Raw genomic sequence first — 18,593 nt, 5'->3', positions numbered from 1 at the left:
GCCAAAAAAGACTGAGATGCAATACCTTTTAATTTGAATTATCATAGGAAGGTTCAATTAGTATAAGAAATAATATTAGAAATTTGTGCACGGAGAATAAAGTGCATGAACAAATATTCTTGAAAAAGGGATGGATTGGAAGTGGGGTTACTACCAAGACCTATATTGGAACAAACCACGTAGTACTTTTAAATAGATTAAGTTAGTGCCTCAAACAACAAGTCACGTTAGAATCGAGATTATTAGAAAAATTAAGTGTTTAATCGTGTGTGAATAGCTTTTCACAACAACATATATTATCTGTATTAACTCATTGCTTTCTGATTCAGAAAGTTATCAAGCATAAACACTTTTCTTTGTCAAAAAGCTACATTTCAACAGCATATAGCATCAAGCATCTTATTATGCCACAACTGAATACTTTGATTAGGGGAAACGCTAACAAAAGTATATTTAATATAATTAACTAATAACTTTAGCCAATAATTTGATCTAGTGATCCACTAATAGTTTCAAAAAAAGTTGCTATACGCATTACCTTTCTTAAGGAATAATATCATATGTGATTGGAACATTGTAGTCCTGGCTATTTTTAAAAATTAAAAGAGACCAATAAAATAAAAAATATCACACAAAAAAAAGCATCTTTAAAAGACAACCAACTAGGCCTAAAACCCAAATTTGAAGTCCATTTCCTCCTAAGTCCATTCTCCAACCAGGGCAAGGCATAGATAAAATGGTTTAGGGGGCTTCTTTTAATCCTTTCACTTGGATCATAGAATCCCTTACTTGAATTTTGATCCATTAAATTGAATCTAACATTTTGAATATTTGATCATACATTCCTTATCCTAAAATCTAGATCATTTTTTATAGGTTCCCATTGTCTAGCTAAATTCAATTCTCTTGATAGATTCCTCCACTCCATTTCTCATTTTTATCATCCATAGGAGATGTGTATCAAGTTTTTTTGGGTAGAAAGATGTGTATCAAGTTACTTGAAGTCTTTTTTTATGAGTAAATATTTCTTGGCATACATGAAAGAAATTGTGCAACAAGTTGAGTTTGACCTCTCATTTACATTATATCTCATGTTATATGAAGTGATTTATAGTCTAATTATCAAGAGTTCAAGTCATACTATAAAAAGAGTTTCATTCATGTGCAATGTAATTTATAAGTAGTGATAAAAATGTCATTCAACTTGTTTAGTTTGTGTTTAGCCCGTACCCCTCAATAAAATAGAGTTCTTGAGAGGAAAAATAGAGTTCTAGAGGAACTCTCGAGGACCATGCTAAATGAGAGCAAGGTTCCAAAATATTTTTGGGCTGATGCAGTTCACACAACCTATTATGTAATGAATCGAATACTACTTAGCTTGTGTTTAGCCCGTGAAATAAGAATAGAGATCTATTATTTTGACCATGTTCTATATATTCATACTAAGAGCACCTACAATGGTAACAAAAAATCGTTCTTTGCAAAACAAACATGTTTTTTTCCCAAGTTCAGTGCTAGGGAGGAGTCGTTCTTATTATTATTTCACAACGATAAGCTAAATAAACATCATTCTTAAAGTTGTGAGTAAAAATATATTACAAAAGATAAATATAAATGTGGGTATATTTGTAAGGTAGATTTATGAATGAAAATAAAGTTATACCATTAGAAGTAATTTTAACTGCTTAAATTATTCAAAATTGTAAACAAATATAAATAATTAACGGTGTCTATCTAATAACAAAAAATGTGTTGCAAGATTATGAAGGTTCTTATGTTTCATTTCATTTGATATTTTTTCTTCATTAAAAGATGACATATTGTCCGTTTTGCCATCATTATTGGTAAGTACCTTGAGCAAACAACTATTTTCTCACCAGAAACATGGGAACACCATACCCAAATCCCATCACATCCTCTGAAACCCGAATCGGGTGGATCGGCATCGGCGTCATGGGCTTCGCCATGGCCTCCCGCCTCATCTCCGCCGGCTACTCTCTCACCATCTACGCTCGCAACCCATCCCACCCTAACTCCCTCTCTCTCCAATCCCAAGGCGCTCACTTCTCCAACTCCCCATCCCAACTCGCCCAATCATCCGACGTCGTTTTCACTATGCTCTCCCACCCCTCCGACGTCCGCTCCGTCTACACAGGCCCGAACGGCATCGTTTCGGGCCTTAACCCCAATTCCGTCATAATTGACAACACCAGCAGCCATCCGGACCTGGCCAGGGAGATATTCTCCCTGGCGAGGTCCAAAGGCTGCTGGTCTGTCGATGCTCCTGTCTCTGGTGGCGATATTGGCGTCAAAGACGGGAACCTGGCCATTTTTGCGGCAGGGGAACCTGTTGTTGTAAAATGGCTAGAACCGTTGTTTAGGGTTTTAGGTAAAGTTAACTATGTGGGTTCTGCGGGGTGTGGGCAGACTAGTAAGATTGCGAATCAGATCGTGATTGGATCGAATTTGGTTGGGTTGAGTGAAGGGTTGGTGTTTGCTAAGAAAGCAGGGTTGGATTTGGAGCAGTTCATGGGTGCAATTAGAGATGGTGCTGCTGGTTCTAAGGCTTTGGAGTTGTTTGGGGAGAGGATGATAAAGAGGGATTTTCGACCCGGTGGTTTCGCAGAGTATCAGGTGAAGGATTTGGGAATGGGAGTGGATGTTGTGGAGGATGGGGAGGTTTTTGTGTTGCCTGGTGCTGCATTGTGTAAGCAGCTTTTTTCAAGTATGGTGGCTAATGGAGATGGCAAACTTGGCACTCAAGGTATTATCTCTGTTATAGACAGGATCAATGGAACTTGAGATTCTCTTAGTAAGTAAGTTATAATGTTCAAGTTAGGAATTTAATTTTAATATTTGTTATCTAATCCTTGTTCTGTATATATCAGTTTATATGAGATGTCAAAGTTGCCAAATATTTAATGTGATAAAATGTTAAGGAGCTATGTTGATGGTGTAGTAAAAGTAGGGATTACGAAAACTGAACAAGGGGATATCTGCTTGAACCCAACCCGAGTTTAACAGGGAAAATTCGATTTGATTGAGTTCAGGTTTTACCTGAGTTTAATTTTCGGGTTCGGGTTTGGTAGAGCAAAAACCCTACCCCGAACCCATCCCGAAATAATGTAATTCAATTTAAAATCGAAAGTCTATCATATACCCATTGTTTTTAATTTCTAATTTTTCTTTACATATTATTGACTCTTCGAATGTAAAAATAAAATAATACATGGGAAAAAAGAAATGCTAGATAAAAATGAAATAAAAATAATATCATACTTTCCTTAGTACATTTATTATTTTTGGGTTTTTTATCGAGTTCGAGGATAATATCTTTATTTTTAATCCCGTTGAGTTTGGGTTCGGGTTTTTAATTTCGGGTTTGGATATGTACAAATCGGACCTCATCCGCTCTGTTGTCATTCCTAAGTAAAAGATGTATGCACTAACGGGATAAGACATTTTACATTATCACTTGTATCATTCACCCTTCATTTTCATTCATCATTAACTTTTAATTAAAAGTAATATAAATGAATGGTGAATGATATAGTGACTGTGTATAATCTTTACACTGTTAGCATAGCCACTCAAATTTAATTTCTTGAAGTAGATGCAAATTTGCATGTGATTTTTGATTGGCCTTAAGCAGGTTTGCTGTTAGTGTTATCAAGCCTGTATTACATTGTCTGGAAATTCTATTAAAAGCAGCATGTTTTTCATTGGACAAACCATGGTTTGAAGAATGTGGATGCATATACATCAACAGCTCTAGCATGATAAAGTGTAAATAGACATTGAAATCAATGCAGCAAGAAAAACATTCTAGATATTCACATATCAATCACTGTTATTTTTAAGGCGCGCCTTGCAATCTAACTTAGCAGGTTCATGATTGCATCTGCCACCAATGCTAAACAATCAATTCATTTTACTTCTAAAACATGCATCTTGGACATTGCTCTAACCAGCCAAAGGTAAATTGATAATGTAGTGAATGTACCAAGCATGAAAAAGATCCTGTTAAAGTAGCCATTAACTGAATATTCTGCAAACTCATAAAAACATGACCAAAGTAATTCCCCCTTCATTTGGCCTTCAATTCACCCTTGTAATGTGTATGGGGTTTTCATGTCAATAGCTTTATTCTGAAGTGCTCGACATCCTTGAGCTTCTCAAAGATTTCCAACTTTTGGGTTTTTCTGTTCTACAATTTCTTCTCTGTCTGGAATGCTCTCTTTCAACACACATGGCGCTAAATGAGGTGGTGGGAAAATTATAATTCTTCAAGGTGAATGAAAATTTAATGAGTTAATGGGAAAATTGCAAGATTGCTGAACAGAAAAGGTATTGCATGAGGAGCTCTGGATCATCAAATATGACTGATGTGGCAATTGAAGAAAGCTCCCATGTTGATATCCCTAACCATGTCCCGGCATCTCGCCCAATAAGGTAGTGTTACATCATTTAAAAGTTCAACTCACATAGACCCAAGTTGAGATCAGCGCACACTTTTAAATGATGTGACATTATTTCATTGAGCGAGATAAAGTTATAGATACCAACTTGAGACAGCTGATCAACATTCCAAAAAGTTGGCATGGCATCTCCACATTTCCTGCCTCAGCTTATATATATTGTAATAATAGAATAGAAAATAGGTTCTTGCAACATTCTTCATATCTATTTCAAGCAATGAAAGGGGAATGCTTAAAGTGAACCATAAATTACAAGTGCTTGCCAAAATTATGTCTTGAGAAGCAAACAAGGACAATCCTATAGAAAAAGCAAACACACTCCGTAATTCATTCTAAGCACTGAAGTTGTTGCTTTCACCCTTCTGAAATGCATGTGATCACCTACTATTCATGACACTCCTCTGTTCCCCGTGCTGATTTACAAACTCCACAGCTTATTGTAATTGTAGTATGGATTTCTTTATGCTCTAAAAAATGAAAAATAAAATTAACCATTTATGCATCCATGTGTATTTGTGTATGTTGCATACAGCATACATATTTGACTTTGTTACATAGCTATAAATATACTTTATCACAGTATATTAGGACTTTCCAAACATAGTGCTCTCTTTTTAAAACGATCAGTTTAGTAATGTGTACCCAAAAAGTAGACGACGACATCGTGTTTGTCCACTACCTTAACACAACAATCCATCGCTTTCAAACACCACTCCTTTTTTTGAGCAAGTGAATTTCTTTTTCACAGTTTATAAAAATCTTTCTACATCCAATATTATTTTCTTTTTTTATTGAAAATGACATTAGAATCGAATATCACGCTATGTATATGTCCATATGATTCATCCAACCACATCTTTTAATGCAAAGATCTAGCCTATATTAATTGGCTCTCATTTTCTGCATGAATAATGAATAGCCACCGTCTTATTAGAGAAAAGGATATATATACAAACAATATATGAGTTTGATATATTTTCATCGTATCATTCATCATTCATATTTAATTCATTGATTTTTCAAAAAGTAATATAAATAAATAATAAATAATGTAGTATTTGTATATAAACTTTTACTTAACTCGTTTTATTATTCATAAACGAACAGTACATGCACATCATATGATGGAGCCACTTTGTTCTAAACGGTTTTGTTACCTCTTACTATTACATCAATGACAGCATCCCATAGGAATATCTGATAAGAATAATGTCAAAAAATATAGGACATGATGATAATATCTATAAGTATAACGTTAAATACAAAATTAAATATCGGCATGACAATAAAATTAAGTTGATGATCAATATTTGTATATAATTCGTATGATAGCTAGGTCTAAAAAAATATTGATAGATGTTTTCTAATGTAAATTTTTTATCTCTTCAACAAAAAGTAAGGGGAAATACCAATAATTTTATGAGTTTCAAGGGAGGATGATACCGATACAACAAAATTATTTTCACCTAAAGTAATCGAGGTAGGAAGGAAATAAAATTTGCTTTCTCCTAAAAATAGAGTGGCACAGAGAAAGGATCCGGAAGACTCAAACGTTTTTTAGTTTGATCTAGTGGTATTAGTGTATTACTATATTAACCTTTGAGCTAAGCGGGCTCACAAAGCCAAAATTCTGTATAAATAAGAATTTTTGAGCGATACTTGTTAGAAGAGATAATCACACATTCGAAAAAGATTAGTTATTTACTTATGAGAGGAGATGATACTCTTACTTGTGAGTGAGTCGGACTCGACCCTACTTGCTCATTCGGCTTAGTCTGATCATGGTTGGACCCAAATAGGATTGAGTCTCATCAAATCTAGAGTTGAGTTCAGGTTTAAAATTTAGATTTAGTCAATATTTATGATTGAGTATGAGATAAACACAACCCGCTTGGACCTGTCTCATGCTTACTCACTCATTATGTTTGTTAGTATGTGTTTATTTTCAATTATTTATTGAATATTTCTTATTGAATTGAATTACGGTAACTAAGGGACCATTTATATACTACGTTGCCTAACTAACAACAAACCAGTTAATCAATTAATTATATTGTTAATCGATTAACGAAAACAATATTATAATTAACAAACTAAAAACAACTAACAGTTAATCGATTAATTATATTGCTGTTAATCGATCATCAAATAGAAAATGCAGACAAAAATTACTAATGAAAATGCCATTTAATTAGAAATTGTTAGTAAAATTTGGATTGTTACACCAAACCTTAAACCTTAAATAGTACACTGTGCCTTAGAAAGATGTGATAAGGACCTTTATCTTCAACTAGATAGAATTAAACCAATAAAACTGGTTTACGAAAGGAAAAAAGAAAATCAATAGCTTATTCCGTTAATACATATTCCTCTTGTATCTCAAATTACATGAATCTGAATTCCTTGTTAGTGTGAGAATCTTGCTAAAAATTATAAGCGGTGAGATAATGTCTTCATCAAGTGATGAGTCTCGTGAAGCCAACTCATTTAAATGTATAAACAATATTGGATATAATAATAAGGCTTTAATATGTTTTGATACTCGTAAAAAAAAAATATATTACCCTCGTTCATTTGTATTATTTAGATTTAGAAAAAATGTATGTAATTTTATATATAATTTTTAACATTATCAATGTATTATTCATGTTTAATATTCATTGGCACTTTAAGAAATATAATATTAATAAATGGTGAAGAATCTATGTATAAATATTTATACTAACAATACATAGATATTACACTCAAAAGTTAATGATAGTTAAACATAAACTAATGATGTTAAACACTCTTAAACTATTTTGGTCACTGAAAATAATTGTTCAAACTTCAAAGTCTTGTTTAGGTCAGTAATATGAGTTTTAGATTTGATTTCTCTCCCATGTTAAAAAAACAAAATCAATAGAGTTCTACTTTGTAATGACTACTAATAACATAGTCAAATAAAATGTAAGGACCGTATATGTCATTTAAAATAATATAAATACCCCTCTCGCCCCTATGTCTCTGTGTGCGTTGCTTTCTAGTCTTTTAAGCTTCATGCACATATTTTCCCCTATCTTCTTTTATCAATTTTTTGCTTCCTCTTTCTATATCCGATACTCATAAAGGAAAAAGGGGTCGTCAAAGGTACTTCTTAAAATCACTTTTAATTTTCAGTTTTATGATCTCATTTTCAGTTGATCTTTTTTTGTTGTTGTGTTTTTTAGTTTTAAAAATTTATTGGCACCTATAATTTCTACATTTTAATTTTTTTTGCTTATGCATGCTAATAGAATTGTGAACAACACAATTGGCCTTTTCATGTGTACGAAACCTAACAAAATTTCACATTTCTAAGAATCAGTACTATGTAAAAGTCAAGGTACTAGGTTGTCTGCGTAATGCTTTCATGCACAAATTTACATGCCCATAAAAAAAAACACGCACATGAATGCAGACGTAGACAAGTCACAAAGGAAAAAAATAAATATCATCATGAGATCCAATATATATCTTTATCCCTAATTTGTGTCTCATTTCTTGTCATACCCACTTAAATCGACACACATAAATATTAATATATTAGTTTTATAAAATAAAATTATAATAAAATGTTTTTTTTGTTGACAGAAGATGAATCTCATTTGCATGAGATGCTGATGCTATTATAATAGTTTAATGAATTATTAATAAATAGCATCAAAGTGAAAAGAAAAAAAACATAAACCAACTAGTGTGGTTCAAGTGAAGGTTTTAGGTTCAAGTTTGAGGTTTGTGGATGAAAAAAATATCCGCTGGAGAGTTAGTCCATATACTTGTGGATATTTTCGGTTCGGACATGATTGTCTCTAATGCGATGATATTTGTGGGAAACCAAAAAAGTGAAAAACATAATGAAGAAGGTTCAACATAAAAAACAGAAGAGTTAATTTTACATCCTTTTGTTAACAAGTAAACATGGAAAACAATACACATTTAAAATATTTAAAAAACTCGTTGATGATAATCTAATAACACAAGTGATTGATCTTGTTCCTAGCTAAATTATTTGAAATGACTTAATGTGAAAAGAAAACAATGGCATTGGACTTAACACCAAAGACAGCAGAAACACTATTGGAAGGAGAAGGTGGAGGATACTACAATTGGACAAGTTCTCAAATGCCACTGTTAGCTAAGAACAACTTGTGTGCTGGTAGGCTTGTGCTGCATCCTCAGGGCTTCGCTCTTCCTCATTATGCAGATGCTTCCAAATTGGGTATTGTTCTTCAAGGTTAGTGCCCTATGCCTATCTTTAATTGTGAGTAGAGCATTAGAAGGAAAATGAAAATTTTAGAGTCATTTTATAAATATATTTCATGACTATATAGTCTTCTCATTTGTTCTTTATCCTCCAAAATTCAACTCATAAATAACTCTATTTGCAAGTTGAGTTTTGAGAGAAAACGAATGGAAATTTAAGTCTTCATAGTTATTTCACCAATTTATTTCATGACTCTCAAGTCTTATATTTCTTTTTCTTCTCATTCAAAACTCAACTCAGAATAAGGAACTAATCAAAGGTCTCCTCTCACCCTTTTGAATAAGGAACTAATCATTTCGGAGCACGTGACTGTCCATTCCAGCAAGTCTCTCTACTAAAAATTGAACCTTTAACATTTTGATCATCTAAGATATAGCAGGACCTTAGACTATTAGACCAACACCTTATTCTTTATTGGTATAGGTTTGAAGCTTAAAGATGCAAAAAAAAAAATGTTAATACTCCCCCAACAAAAGAAAATATTGATTGTTTTTTGTATTCTATATATATACTTATTTCATAATGTAATCTGAATTAATAGGATAATAACTTTCTTATACCCTTGTTTTATATATATATACATAGACTCAAATTTCCTTAATTGTATGGCACATGATGTAGGCAATGGTGGTGTAGCTGGACTAGTAACCCTGAATAGTGGAAAAGAGGTAGTTGTGAAGCTTGAGAAGGGAGATATTATACCAGTACCTCTTGCAAGTTTCTCATGGTGGTTCAACAATGGAGACACAGATATTATAATCATTTTTCTTGGTGAAACTACAAAGGCTCTTATTCCTGGTGAAATCAGTTATTTCTTTCCAACAGGACTTCAAGGACTTATAAGAGGCATCTCTAATGAACTAACAAGCAAGGCCTATAATTTGACCCAAGAAGAGGTACATAAGCTCACAAAAAGCCAAACTGAGCCTATGATGGTGAAGCTAACAAAAGATAAGTCCATGCCAAAGCCTCAAATAGAGCACACCAAAGAGTTAGTTTTTAATGTTGATGGGCCAAATATACATAATGTTGTGAAAAATGGTACATTAATCACAACCTTAACTGAGGCTACTTTCCCTTTTCTTGGGGAAGTTGGGTTAAGTGTGATTAGAGTTACACTTGAAGCTAATGCTATTAAGGCACCAGCATATCCATCTAATGTTGTGGCCCAATTGATGTACATTGCTAGAGGTAGTGGCAAGATTGAAATTGTGGGCTTGAATGGAGAGAATATATTGAATACTGAAGTTGAGGCTGGTCAATTAATTGTGGTACCACAATTCTATGTGGTTGCTCAAATTGCTGGGAAAGCAGGGTTGGAGAGTTACTCTATTGTAAGAACTACAAAGTAAGTTTTTGTGACTTTTAACAATATAATGTCGATCCATATAAAAACTAAGTAGTGCTACATGAGATATAATTATATTATAAATTATTTGTATTTGAAAGTATAACATAATAAAAATACTAATAGAAAAATTGTATATTTCTTTGCAGGCCTATGATTGAAGAGTTGGGTGGAAGGGCATCCATTTGGGGTGTTTTATCACCGGTTGTGATAGAAACAGCTCTCAATGTGGATTCAGAATTTCTAAAGCTTTTCTTGTCCAAGTTTAAGGATACTACAAATTAAATCTCATTCCCTCCGCTATTTAATTTCACTTCATATATATATGTATGTATAAGTACCCTTTTATGCTGAATATTGGGGTGCTATAATATCGTTTATATAAGTTTCCTTTAATTATTCTGTAATTGGAATTTGGATTTATAGTCGTGTAATGTAATATGAGTTTGCTTTTAATGTATTCCTTTGTTTATTTTATATTTAATCTTTTTATGTATTTTTTCTCATTCTGGATAATTGATTATATTAACCATCCAAATTAATTATTGGATATTTTTTTGGTGTAAACGTGAGTTAAGAGCAACCCAATTGTTGTTTGTAAGGTTTAAGGTTGTTTTTAGTATAATAAAAATATTTCTACTATATTCTTCATTGTGTCATTTTTATTTTATGAATTTTGTTCTTAAATAAGAACGAGGAGATATAATGAAAATATATATGTTTGGTTAAGAATGAGGTAGGTTATGAGACTCGAATAAGAATAATGTTTAGAATTTTTTAGAACAAATAGATATTATTCTTATCTCATGAAAAATTGTAATAAATTATAAAATAATATGTAAGATCGAAAATATTGTTTATGATTGTGGTTACTTTGATCTCACCTACTTACACATTAATCTTAGGTAAAACTGTGAATTTAGACCAAACATTATAAGAAAAATAGCTAAGTTTTGGTCTAAGGTCAACGAAGGGAACATTATACTAAAAGCTATTCCTAAATTTAAAAAAAAAAAAGCGTGACAAATATAATTTAGTGAAAAACATAAAGGGAGGTCAACCTAATTTCTTAAAAATAATGCATTTTTTAATTAGTTAATTAAATACACCACTTTAATATAAAGAAGCTAATCCAAAAGCTGAAGTTTGAAATCCCATATTATTAATGTCACCAAACAAAATCTCATCTAACTCTAATTTCATTTCAGAACTCTAAACTTGTATCTTTATCCTAATCATTTTGATCGCGTAGTTTCTAACTTAGTTATACTCTTTCATTAATTTGTTTATTAAGAAGCCTTTGAATTTTTACTCGAATGACAATGACAAATATGATTTTGATGCATTACAGGAGCTTAAGAACCATGATTTTCATGTCAAATCTATTCAGATTGTGAAGCTGTACAATAGGATAAACAAAGTGTTGACAACATTCGAATACCCTAAGAAATTTACTATAATATCCAATTATCCCATTAACTAATGCTAATTAGTTCATCACTAATTTTACCAAATAACTTTAATTCAATAAATTTCTTACCTAGCTAGTTTTAATTACTTTTATATTTATAAATTCGCAAGAAGATAGTTTTGGATAGAAGACCATTGTTAATTGCTTTTCTTTCTCATCACCACTGGTCACCTTCTACTTCAACTTCTTGATTATTTTTTGGGCATTAAATGTAGAAATCATCTATTGTAGTTTGATGTGGCATGATCCATTATTGATGTCGTTGGATAGTCCATGATTTGATATTCAGTGCACAATCCTCTGTAGACCATTTTTTTTTTAAAAGTGTAGGTTTTTATTTATTTTTAAATTAAATAATTTAAAAACTTACAAATTAAATAATTTAAAAACTTATAAATTTATTCTGTACTTACATTCCGGTATCTCATTTTTAAACTGTTAAATCATAAAATATGTTGGACCTAGACTGCGACCGGGGAGCCTCCGACCACCGGGGAGTTCCATTGTTACATGGGTATGGGAAGAGTGAAGAGTCACAAGTGAGACACCACGTCTTGAACCAAAACCTTAAGGCATTAGTTCCATGAGTCTTTCCTTATTATAAACCCTTTCACTCCTCCCTACATATCCAATGTGGGACTTCACACTTGAATAAACCCAACAAAATAATAGTATTTTTTAGTCTATGCTCCCCCGTTCTACAATTTTCATAGAGACTGTAGTCGAAGACTTTTGATAAAGTCTTCTCTTTTGTTCATTAGCTGTCACTTGAGACAAAGTCAACTGCGTGTGTTGCAGGGCAACTAACACTACAGAATCAGACATCAGTATTCCACTCAGTCATCGTTGGTTTTAAAAATCAATGGAAAATTACTTCTTCCGTTTTGGTTGAAATCATTTTTATATTACTCACAATGACTCAAACTTTGAAGACTGTGACTTGACCAGGCCTTAATTGGCACGGTTGAGAAAGGAAAAATATATATTTCCATGCCCCTTGATTCCAACAATGATTTCTTATTTCAAAATATGTTCAATGATAATAAAGAAAAAATAATAAATATTTAATTTTTTAAAATTTATATAACATATTTTTATTGGTTTTAAATAATAAATTATTATTTATTGTATTCAACTCCATATCTTACAGATTCGACAAAGTTTTATATCGGCTATCTATTGTCTAACACATTCCTCACCTTTTATATGGATTTAAGATGTACTATGTATATCATTACATAGAAGGGATTAAAGACTTGGTTGTTTAATCCCTTGCATAGGAGGCAGATCTCGTGTGCTCATTCGTGTCCCCAATGATGTACCAAACCAATTAAAATGTGTTATTTAATTGAGATTTTTTTTATAAAAAACAGAAATTAATATTTTATATTATTTTAAAAAATATTATTGGTTAGGGACATGAGGATAGGATATTTTTGGGATAGAAGATCCTTGCCCCCTTGTATACAGCTACGACCAACTTGGTCATCCAAATAAAAATGTTTCTAAGTATAAATAGAGCATTATATCAAGCTCCAAAACAGCATAAACAGCCAAAACATGAAGTCTGTGACTATGTTTATGCTTCTGATCTTTGTCCTAGTTCCAATTCCAACCTCAGCAACAACCTCTCCAACCAACAATATATGTCCAGTGGACATGAATTATGTGCTAACAGTGCCTTGGAACTCCTCTAGTTGCCACAACTTCCAACCCTTAGCATCACAAAACCAAACACAGAATAGTTTTTGTTGCCAAACTCTTTTATCCCTCTTTGGCATAGCACTTTCACAAAATCTTAAGAAGAACTCTCTTTTTCAACTCCCTAACCTTTCTAGCTCCACCTCATGCCTTCAAGAGTTCCAGTCCAAGCTTAATTCCCTCTCACTTCCCAATAATCTTGTGTCCACTTGCTTTGATCCACTTCAGTTTGTTATCACTCCAAACATTTGTGCTCATATTCAAACCGAGCAAGATTGGCTAAGCAAGCTTGGTCCTACACCACCATTTGACACTGCATGTAAACCAGACCTTAGTGTTTCTTCTAATTGTGATGCATGTGTGAATGAAGGGCTCAAGGTGCTGCAGACATTGAATGCCATTGATGGTAATGCTTCACATTCCAAAGATTGTTTTTACTTCATAATACTTTATTCTGCTGGAGTTGTGAATGAGTTTGGGCCTGAAAGCAAAGGTGTTATGACTTGTAGTTTAGAGTTGCCACTTAATTCAGAAGAGGGTACCAAAAGAAAGGGCCATCATGCCCTTATATTTGAATTAACTGGAACATTAGTTGCATTCCTAGTAATCATTTTGTTAGGTTTGTATTTTTGGTACACAAGGTGGGTTAGGAGGAAAAAATGTACTGAAAACTTTGGATTCTATGCTGATTCAGAGGAACCAAGGAGGTTGAAACCAAAACCAAATTCAGGGTCAATTTGGTTCAAGCTTGAGGACCTTGACAAGGCCACAAACAAATTTTCACCACAAAACTTTATTGGTAGAGGTGGGTTTGGGGTAGTTTATAAGGGCATTATATCTGATGGCACAGTTGTTGCAGTTAAAAGGATTGAAGAATCTGATTCTCAAGGACATGCTGAGTTCTACCGCGAGGTGGAGATCATTAGCAACTTGAAGCACAGGAATCTTGTGCCCCTAAGAGGGTGTTGTGTGGTTGATGAGAATGATAATCCAGAGTACAAAACAAGAACTTATCTTGTTTATGATTATATGCCTAATGGAAGCCTTGAAGACCATCTTTTTCCACCAAAGGACAATACAAAAGCAAAGAAATTATCACTGACTTGGCCTCAAAGAAAAAACATAATCTTGGATGTTGCAAATGGGTTGGTTTATTTGCACTTTGGAGTTAAACCTGCTATTTATCATAGAGACATAAAAGCTACCAATATACTGCTTGATGAAGGTATGAGAGCAAAAGTTGCAGATTTTGGACTAGCCAAACAATGCAGTGAAAGTAGGTCTCAGCTAAATACTAGACTTGCTGGAACTCATGGATATCTAGCACCAGAATATGCACTTTATGGTCAACTTAGTGAAAAGTGTGATGTTTATAGCTTTGGTGTGGTTATTTTGGAGATAGTGTGTGGAAGAAAAGCTCTTGAAATTTCTTCATCTGGAACACCTGCTTTCTTGATCACAGATTGGGTTTGGTCATTGATGAAATCTGGAAAGTTAGAAGAAGCTTTTGATGCTTCTATCTTGGAAGATGGAAATGCTAATAGAAACATATTAGAGAGATTTTTGCTAGTTGGAATTCTTTCTTCTCATGTGGTTGTTGATTCAAGACCAACAATGTTGGATGCTTTGAAGATGTTAGAAGGGGATATTGAGGTTCCACCCATTCCAGATAGGCCTATGGCTCTTGGGCATAATATGTACTCCATTGCTGATTTCTATGTGAATATGTAAAGGAAAGTTTATTAAAAAATTATTGAATGGAATTATGTAACAACGTATTTATATTATTTGATCATAAATAACAATAATAATTTATTGTTGGTCAATAGATAATTAAAGCACATCATTCTAGGATAATGATCCCATGAGCATCCTCATACACGAAAGGAAACAACAAAAGAGAGACCCTAATAACATAAAAAACAAGTAAAATCCCTATCATGTCCAGAATAGACATAAGTATGTCACTTATTAAGAGTAGTGGCTGAGTGACGACCAGATCACTCTCTTTGTGCAAGTAGACTATCAACTACGCCGTCCCCAGCAGAATAAAACAGCAGATCTCTGTTATCGAATTCTTACTGCACTGTAATCGGCGAAAAATATTAGGGAGAAAGAAAAAATTGAATGAAAGCACATTCAACTTTGGGCAAGAAAATATGAAGGGAGAATGCTTCTATTTATAACTTAGAGATTTTTTCCATGTTCCTAGTTTTTCCAACGTGGGACTTTAGTTCCAATGTGGGACTTTAGAGTTATTTTTTATTTTTTTTTCAAAACTCTCTTATGTGGGACTTGAGTGTTTTTTATGATTCACACCCAAAAGTTCTCACTCATGGTTTTCAACAAACCATGTTCCAACAATCCCCACTTGAAATTAAAAAATGATTTTCGAGAATATTTGTGGTCTCAATAAGATTGTGCATAAACAAAGGTGTCATGCGACTTGAACCTTTGCATAGTGAGTAAGATCCAGATTTTACTAGAGTGACTCGTAGTCTTGAACTCTATCTCCAACGTCAAACCACACCCAATCAAAGGTGTATTACGTAAAGCCCGTGCGTTAAAGGTCATGCACGTTTATCTCAATATAGTGAACGCTCTAAAAATTTATGCCCCAAAATTTCATATGAAGCGGTATCCACTTCCACATTCACATAGGTGAGTCTATCAAGAGTACTCCTATAGCCTAGGTACTCCACTCCAATTGGAGTATCTCATTAAGAGTTTTAACTCACCCTTCATATGCTACAGGAATCATGCTGCTCATAATTTTATAGCATGTTCATTCTCATATCACTTCACAACTTGTTATTTACCATTGAACCCATTTCTTGGGATCTCCAGTCAGTTAGGTCGGGTTACCATCATGAGTGATCCTCGTTCTAATGGCAATAGTCCCATACTCTTAGAAGTATTATGAACTTTCTATCTAACTAGTCTTTTCGTCAAATGATCTGCTAAGTTATTCTCAATGCGTACATGATCTACTCCTCTAACAACTTATGTAGAGAGTAATTCTCTAATGGTGTTGTGCTTACGACGTATTTGTCGCTTCTTACTGTTATGAAAGCGGTTCTCAATTTTTTTTTGCAATAGCCGCGGTACTATCACAATGGATCAACACAACTGATGTATGTTTTTCCCATAGAGAAATCTCTACAAGCAAACTTCTCAGCTAACTTGTTTCTTCATTACCTGTTGTTAATGCTATCATCTCAACTTTCATAGTGAATTGAGATAATATAGTTTGTTTCTTGTTAGACTCTAGATAGTCTATCTCGTCATTTATGGCTTCTCATCACAAATCAACATCCAAAAAAAACTTATTGGAGATTGATGGATTATCCTCCAATATATATACCATATAATCACGTCTATACTCTCTAACAATTATTGTTCTCTTACTTCTTCTAGGTTATATTTCAAACCTTTCATTTTCTATCATTATTTCTAATCATAAGTATGTGACTAGTTGATGTGCCCCCACTATTCCTCAATTTAAAAAGGAATTTCTTCTCATTAAAATCAACATCGTTAGAATCAATGATCATTTGGGTTAAGGTCGTAATGCCTATACACAATACTGTTTATATCATACCCAATGAATATATATTCATAGGCTCTCTGAGTTTAACTCTCTAAGGCCATACACATCAAAAATAATTTCATGAGCAATTTTATGTATCTCATAAGACTGAGACTCTACTGATTTATTATCAGTCATTTGATACTTGAGGTAGTGATAACATCATATATATATTTTATCTTAATTTCCTCGGTATCATATTTCTTTATTTCTCAAGTGCATACCTAATTAATTTGGCACACTTGTATGAGCTGTAGTAATCATACAGATCATCAGACAACCCATTCAGAATGAACTTCTTACATAAGTAATTACTTTCATTCCAGATAGCTATTTCAATAGTCAGTTTATCCCTTTCATCTTTTTCAGTCTCATCCGTCAAACCGAAATAGCTTGTTCAGGTCATAACTGTTTGGTCCAGTAATATTATCTACGAATGTCATTGTAGTATAACGTCTTAAAATTGTTGTAATCGTAGCTTGTAGCAATTATAAATGGCACGAAATAATACTTACTGACTGAGGCACGACCAGGTTGCTCTTTTTAAGACGTTTCGTGACACTGTCCAAAATGTGCAAGCAGACTATCAACCACGTCGTCCCCAGGATAAAATAGCCCAGATCTCTGTTATCGAATTCTTACTGCACTGTAAGAACCAATCTCGAATACACCCTCCACAATATGGCTACCAGTGCCAATTCTCGAAATTTCCCACAATATGGCTACCCGTGCCAATTCTCTTCCCACAATACTGACTACCAGTGTCAGTTCTCGAAACTCCCAAAATATGGCTAATTGTGCCAATTTTTTCTTACAATATTGACTACCAGTGTCAGTTCTCGAAATTCCCACAATATGACTACCTGTGCCATTTCTTAGTGCCACGAAAAGAAAGAGGGAGAAGTTTGCCGGAAATGCATCGGCAGAAAATATGAGGGAGAAAGAAAAAGTTGAATGAAAGCGCATTCAACTTGGGGCAAGAAAATATGAAGGGAGAAGTTTTTTTTTTCAAAACTCTTCAATGTGGGACTTGAGAGTTGTTTTTTCAAAACTCTCCTATGTGGGACTTGGATGTTTTTTATATTTCACACCTAAAAATTCTCACTCATTATTTTCAACAAACCATGTTCCAACAGTGTCAGTCACACATAGTTTGGTGGCATAGAAAAGAATTGATCTAGGCACATGTGAATCTACTGGCATTACCATAAACATAGACCATCCTAGTGGTACAATAGGTCTGAGTAAGGAAGAATGGTATGTTGTTCTAAACTATGTATCAAATTTTGTCTCATATTAATTGAAAATATATCATGTCAATTAATTTTTTTAAATATTTATTGTTTTTTCTTTCTGTTTTAACTTCAATATCATTGGTGCGAGATATGGAATGAGATATGATTTGGTTTAAATAATGCAACATTCTTTTTATGTGTCAACATTCTTTTTTCCTTTTAGGAGGTTGTCATTTTCAACTTTTCTTAAAAATAAATTATTGATTTGATTGACTCGACCAATTGTGTCACTGATTTTATATGTAAAATAGCCGAGTCTTTGATTCATATAAATTATGGTTCATGACCAATCAAAAGAGCGACTCAAACTAGTTAGATATATGGTCTAGGTTAGATCAGTCAATTTGAGCCGAATTTAATAACATTGTCGTCAATGGAATTTGCACCATGTGCCCTGGGTCCTGAATCCATCACTATGGTGTAGGG

At 33.3% G+C, this 18,593-nt stretch overlaps 3 protein-coding genes across 3 annotated transcripts; all 3 read left to right on the top strand.

Moving 5' to 3' along the window:
* LOC109363029 (probable 3-hydroxyisobutyrate dehydrogenase-like 3, mitochondrial) lies at positions 1,825–9,605 on the top strand. The gene is made up of 2 exons (XM_019609191.1): positions 1,825–2,816; positions 9,589–9,605. The coding sequence occupies exon 1, from the start codon at positions 1,885–1,887 to the stop codon at positions 2,800–2,802; it is 918 nt and encodes a 305-aa protein (XP_019464736.1). The 5' UTR covers positions 1,825–1,884; the 3' UTR covers positions 2,803–2,816; positions 9,589–9,605.
* LOC109363028 (glutelin type-A 2-like) lies at positions 8,524–10,587 on the top strand. Its single transcript, XM_019609189.1, has 3 exons — positions 8,524–8,733; positions 9,385–10,111; positions 10,261–10,587. The coding sequence occupies exons 1-3, from the start codon at positions 8,538–8,540 to the stop codon at positions 10,394–10,396; spliced, it is 1,059 nt and encodes a 352-aa protein (XP_019464734.1). The 5' UTR covers positions 8,524–8,537; the 3' UTR covers positions 10,397–10,587.
* Positions 13,064–15,015, top strand: LOC109361596 (probable receptor-like protein kinase At1g11050). Its single transcript, XM_019607097.1, has one exon. It carries the CDS (start codon positions 13,143–13,145, stop codon positions 15,012–15,014), a length of 1,872 nt encoding a protein of 623 aa, XP_019462642.1. The 5' UTR covers positions 13,064–13,142; the 3' UTR covers position 15,015.

Source organism: Lupinus angustifolius, chromosome LG12, assembly GCF_001865875.1.
Source record: "Lupinus angustifolius cultivar Tanjil chromosome LG12, LupAngTanjil_v1.0, whole genome shotgun sequence".
NCBI lineage: Eukaryota > Viridiplantae > Streptophyta > Magnoliopsida > Fabales > Fabaceae > Lupinus > Lupinus angustifolius.
Note: the sequence above shows the minus strand (reverse complement) of the source record. Positions and strands in the feature narration are given on the sequence as shown.

Coding starts and splice junctions, on each gene's coding strand:
- LOC109363028 (XM_019609189.1), top strand. CDS start 8,538: ATGGCATTGGACTTAACACCAAAGACAGCAGAAACACTATTGGAAGGA. Junction 8,734..9,384: donor ATTGGGTATTGTTCTTCAAG/GTTAGTGCCCTA, acceptor CACATGATGTAG/GCAATGGTGGTGTAGCTGGA. Junction 10,112..10,260: donor TCTATTGTAAGAACTACAAA/GTAAGTTTTTGT, acceptor ATTTCTTTGCAG/GCCTATGATTGAAGAGTTGG.
- LOC109363029 (XM_019609191.1), top strand. CDS start 1,885: ATGGGAACACCATACCCAAATCCCATCACATCCTCTGAAACCCGAATC.
- LOC109361596 (XM_019607097.1), top strand. CDS start 13,143: ATGAAGTCTGTGACTATGTTTATGCTTCTGATCTTTGTCCTAGTTCCA.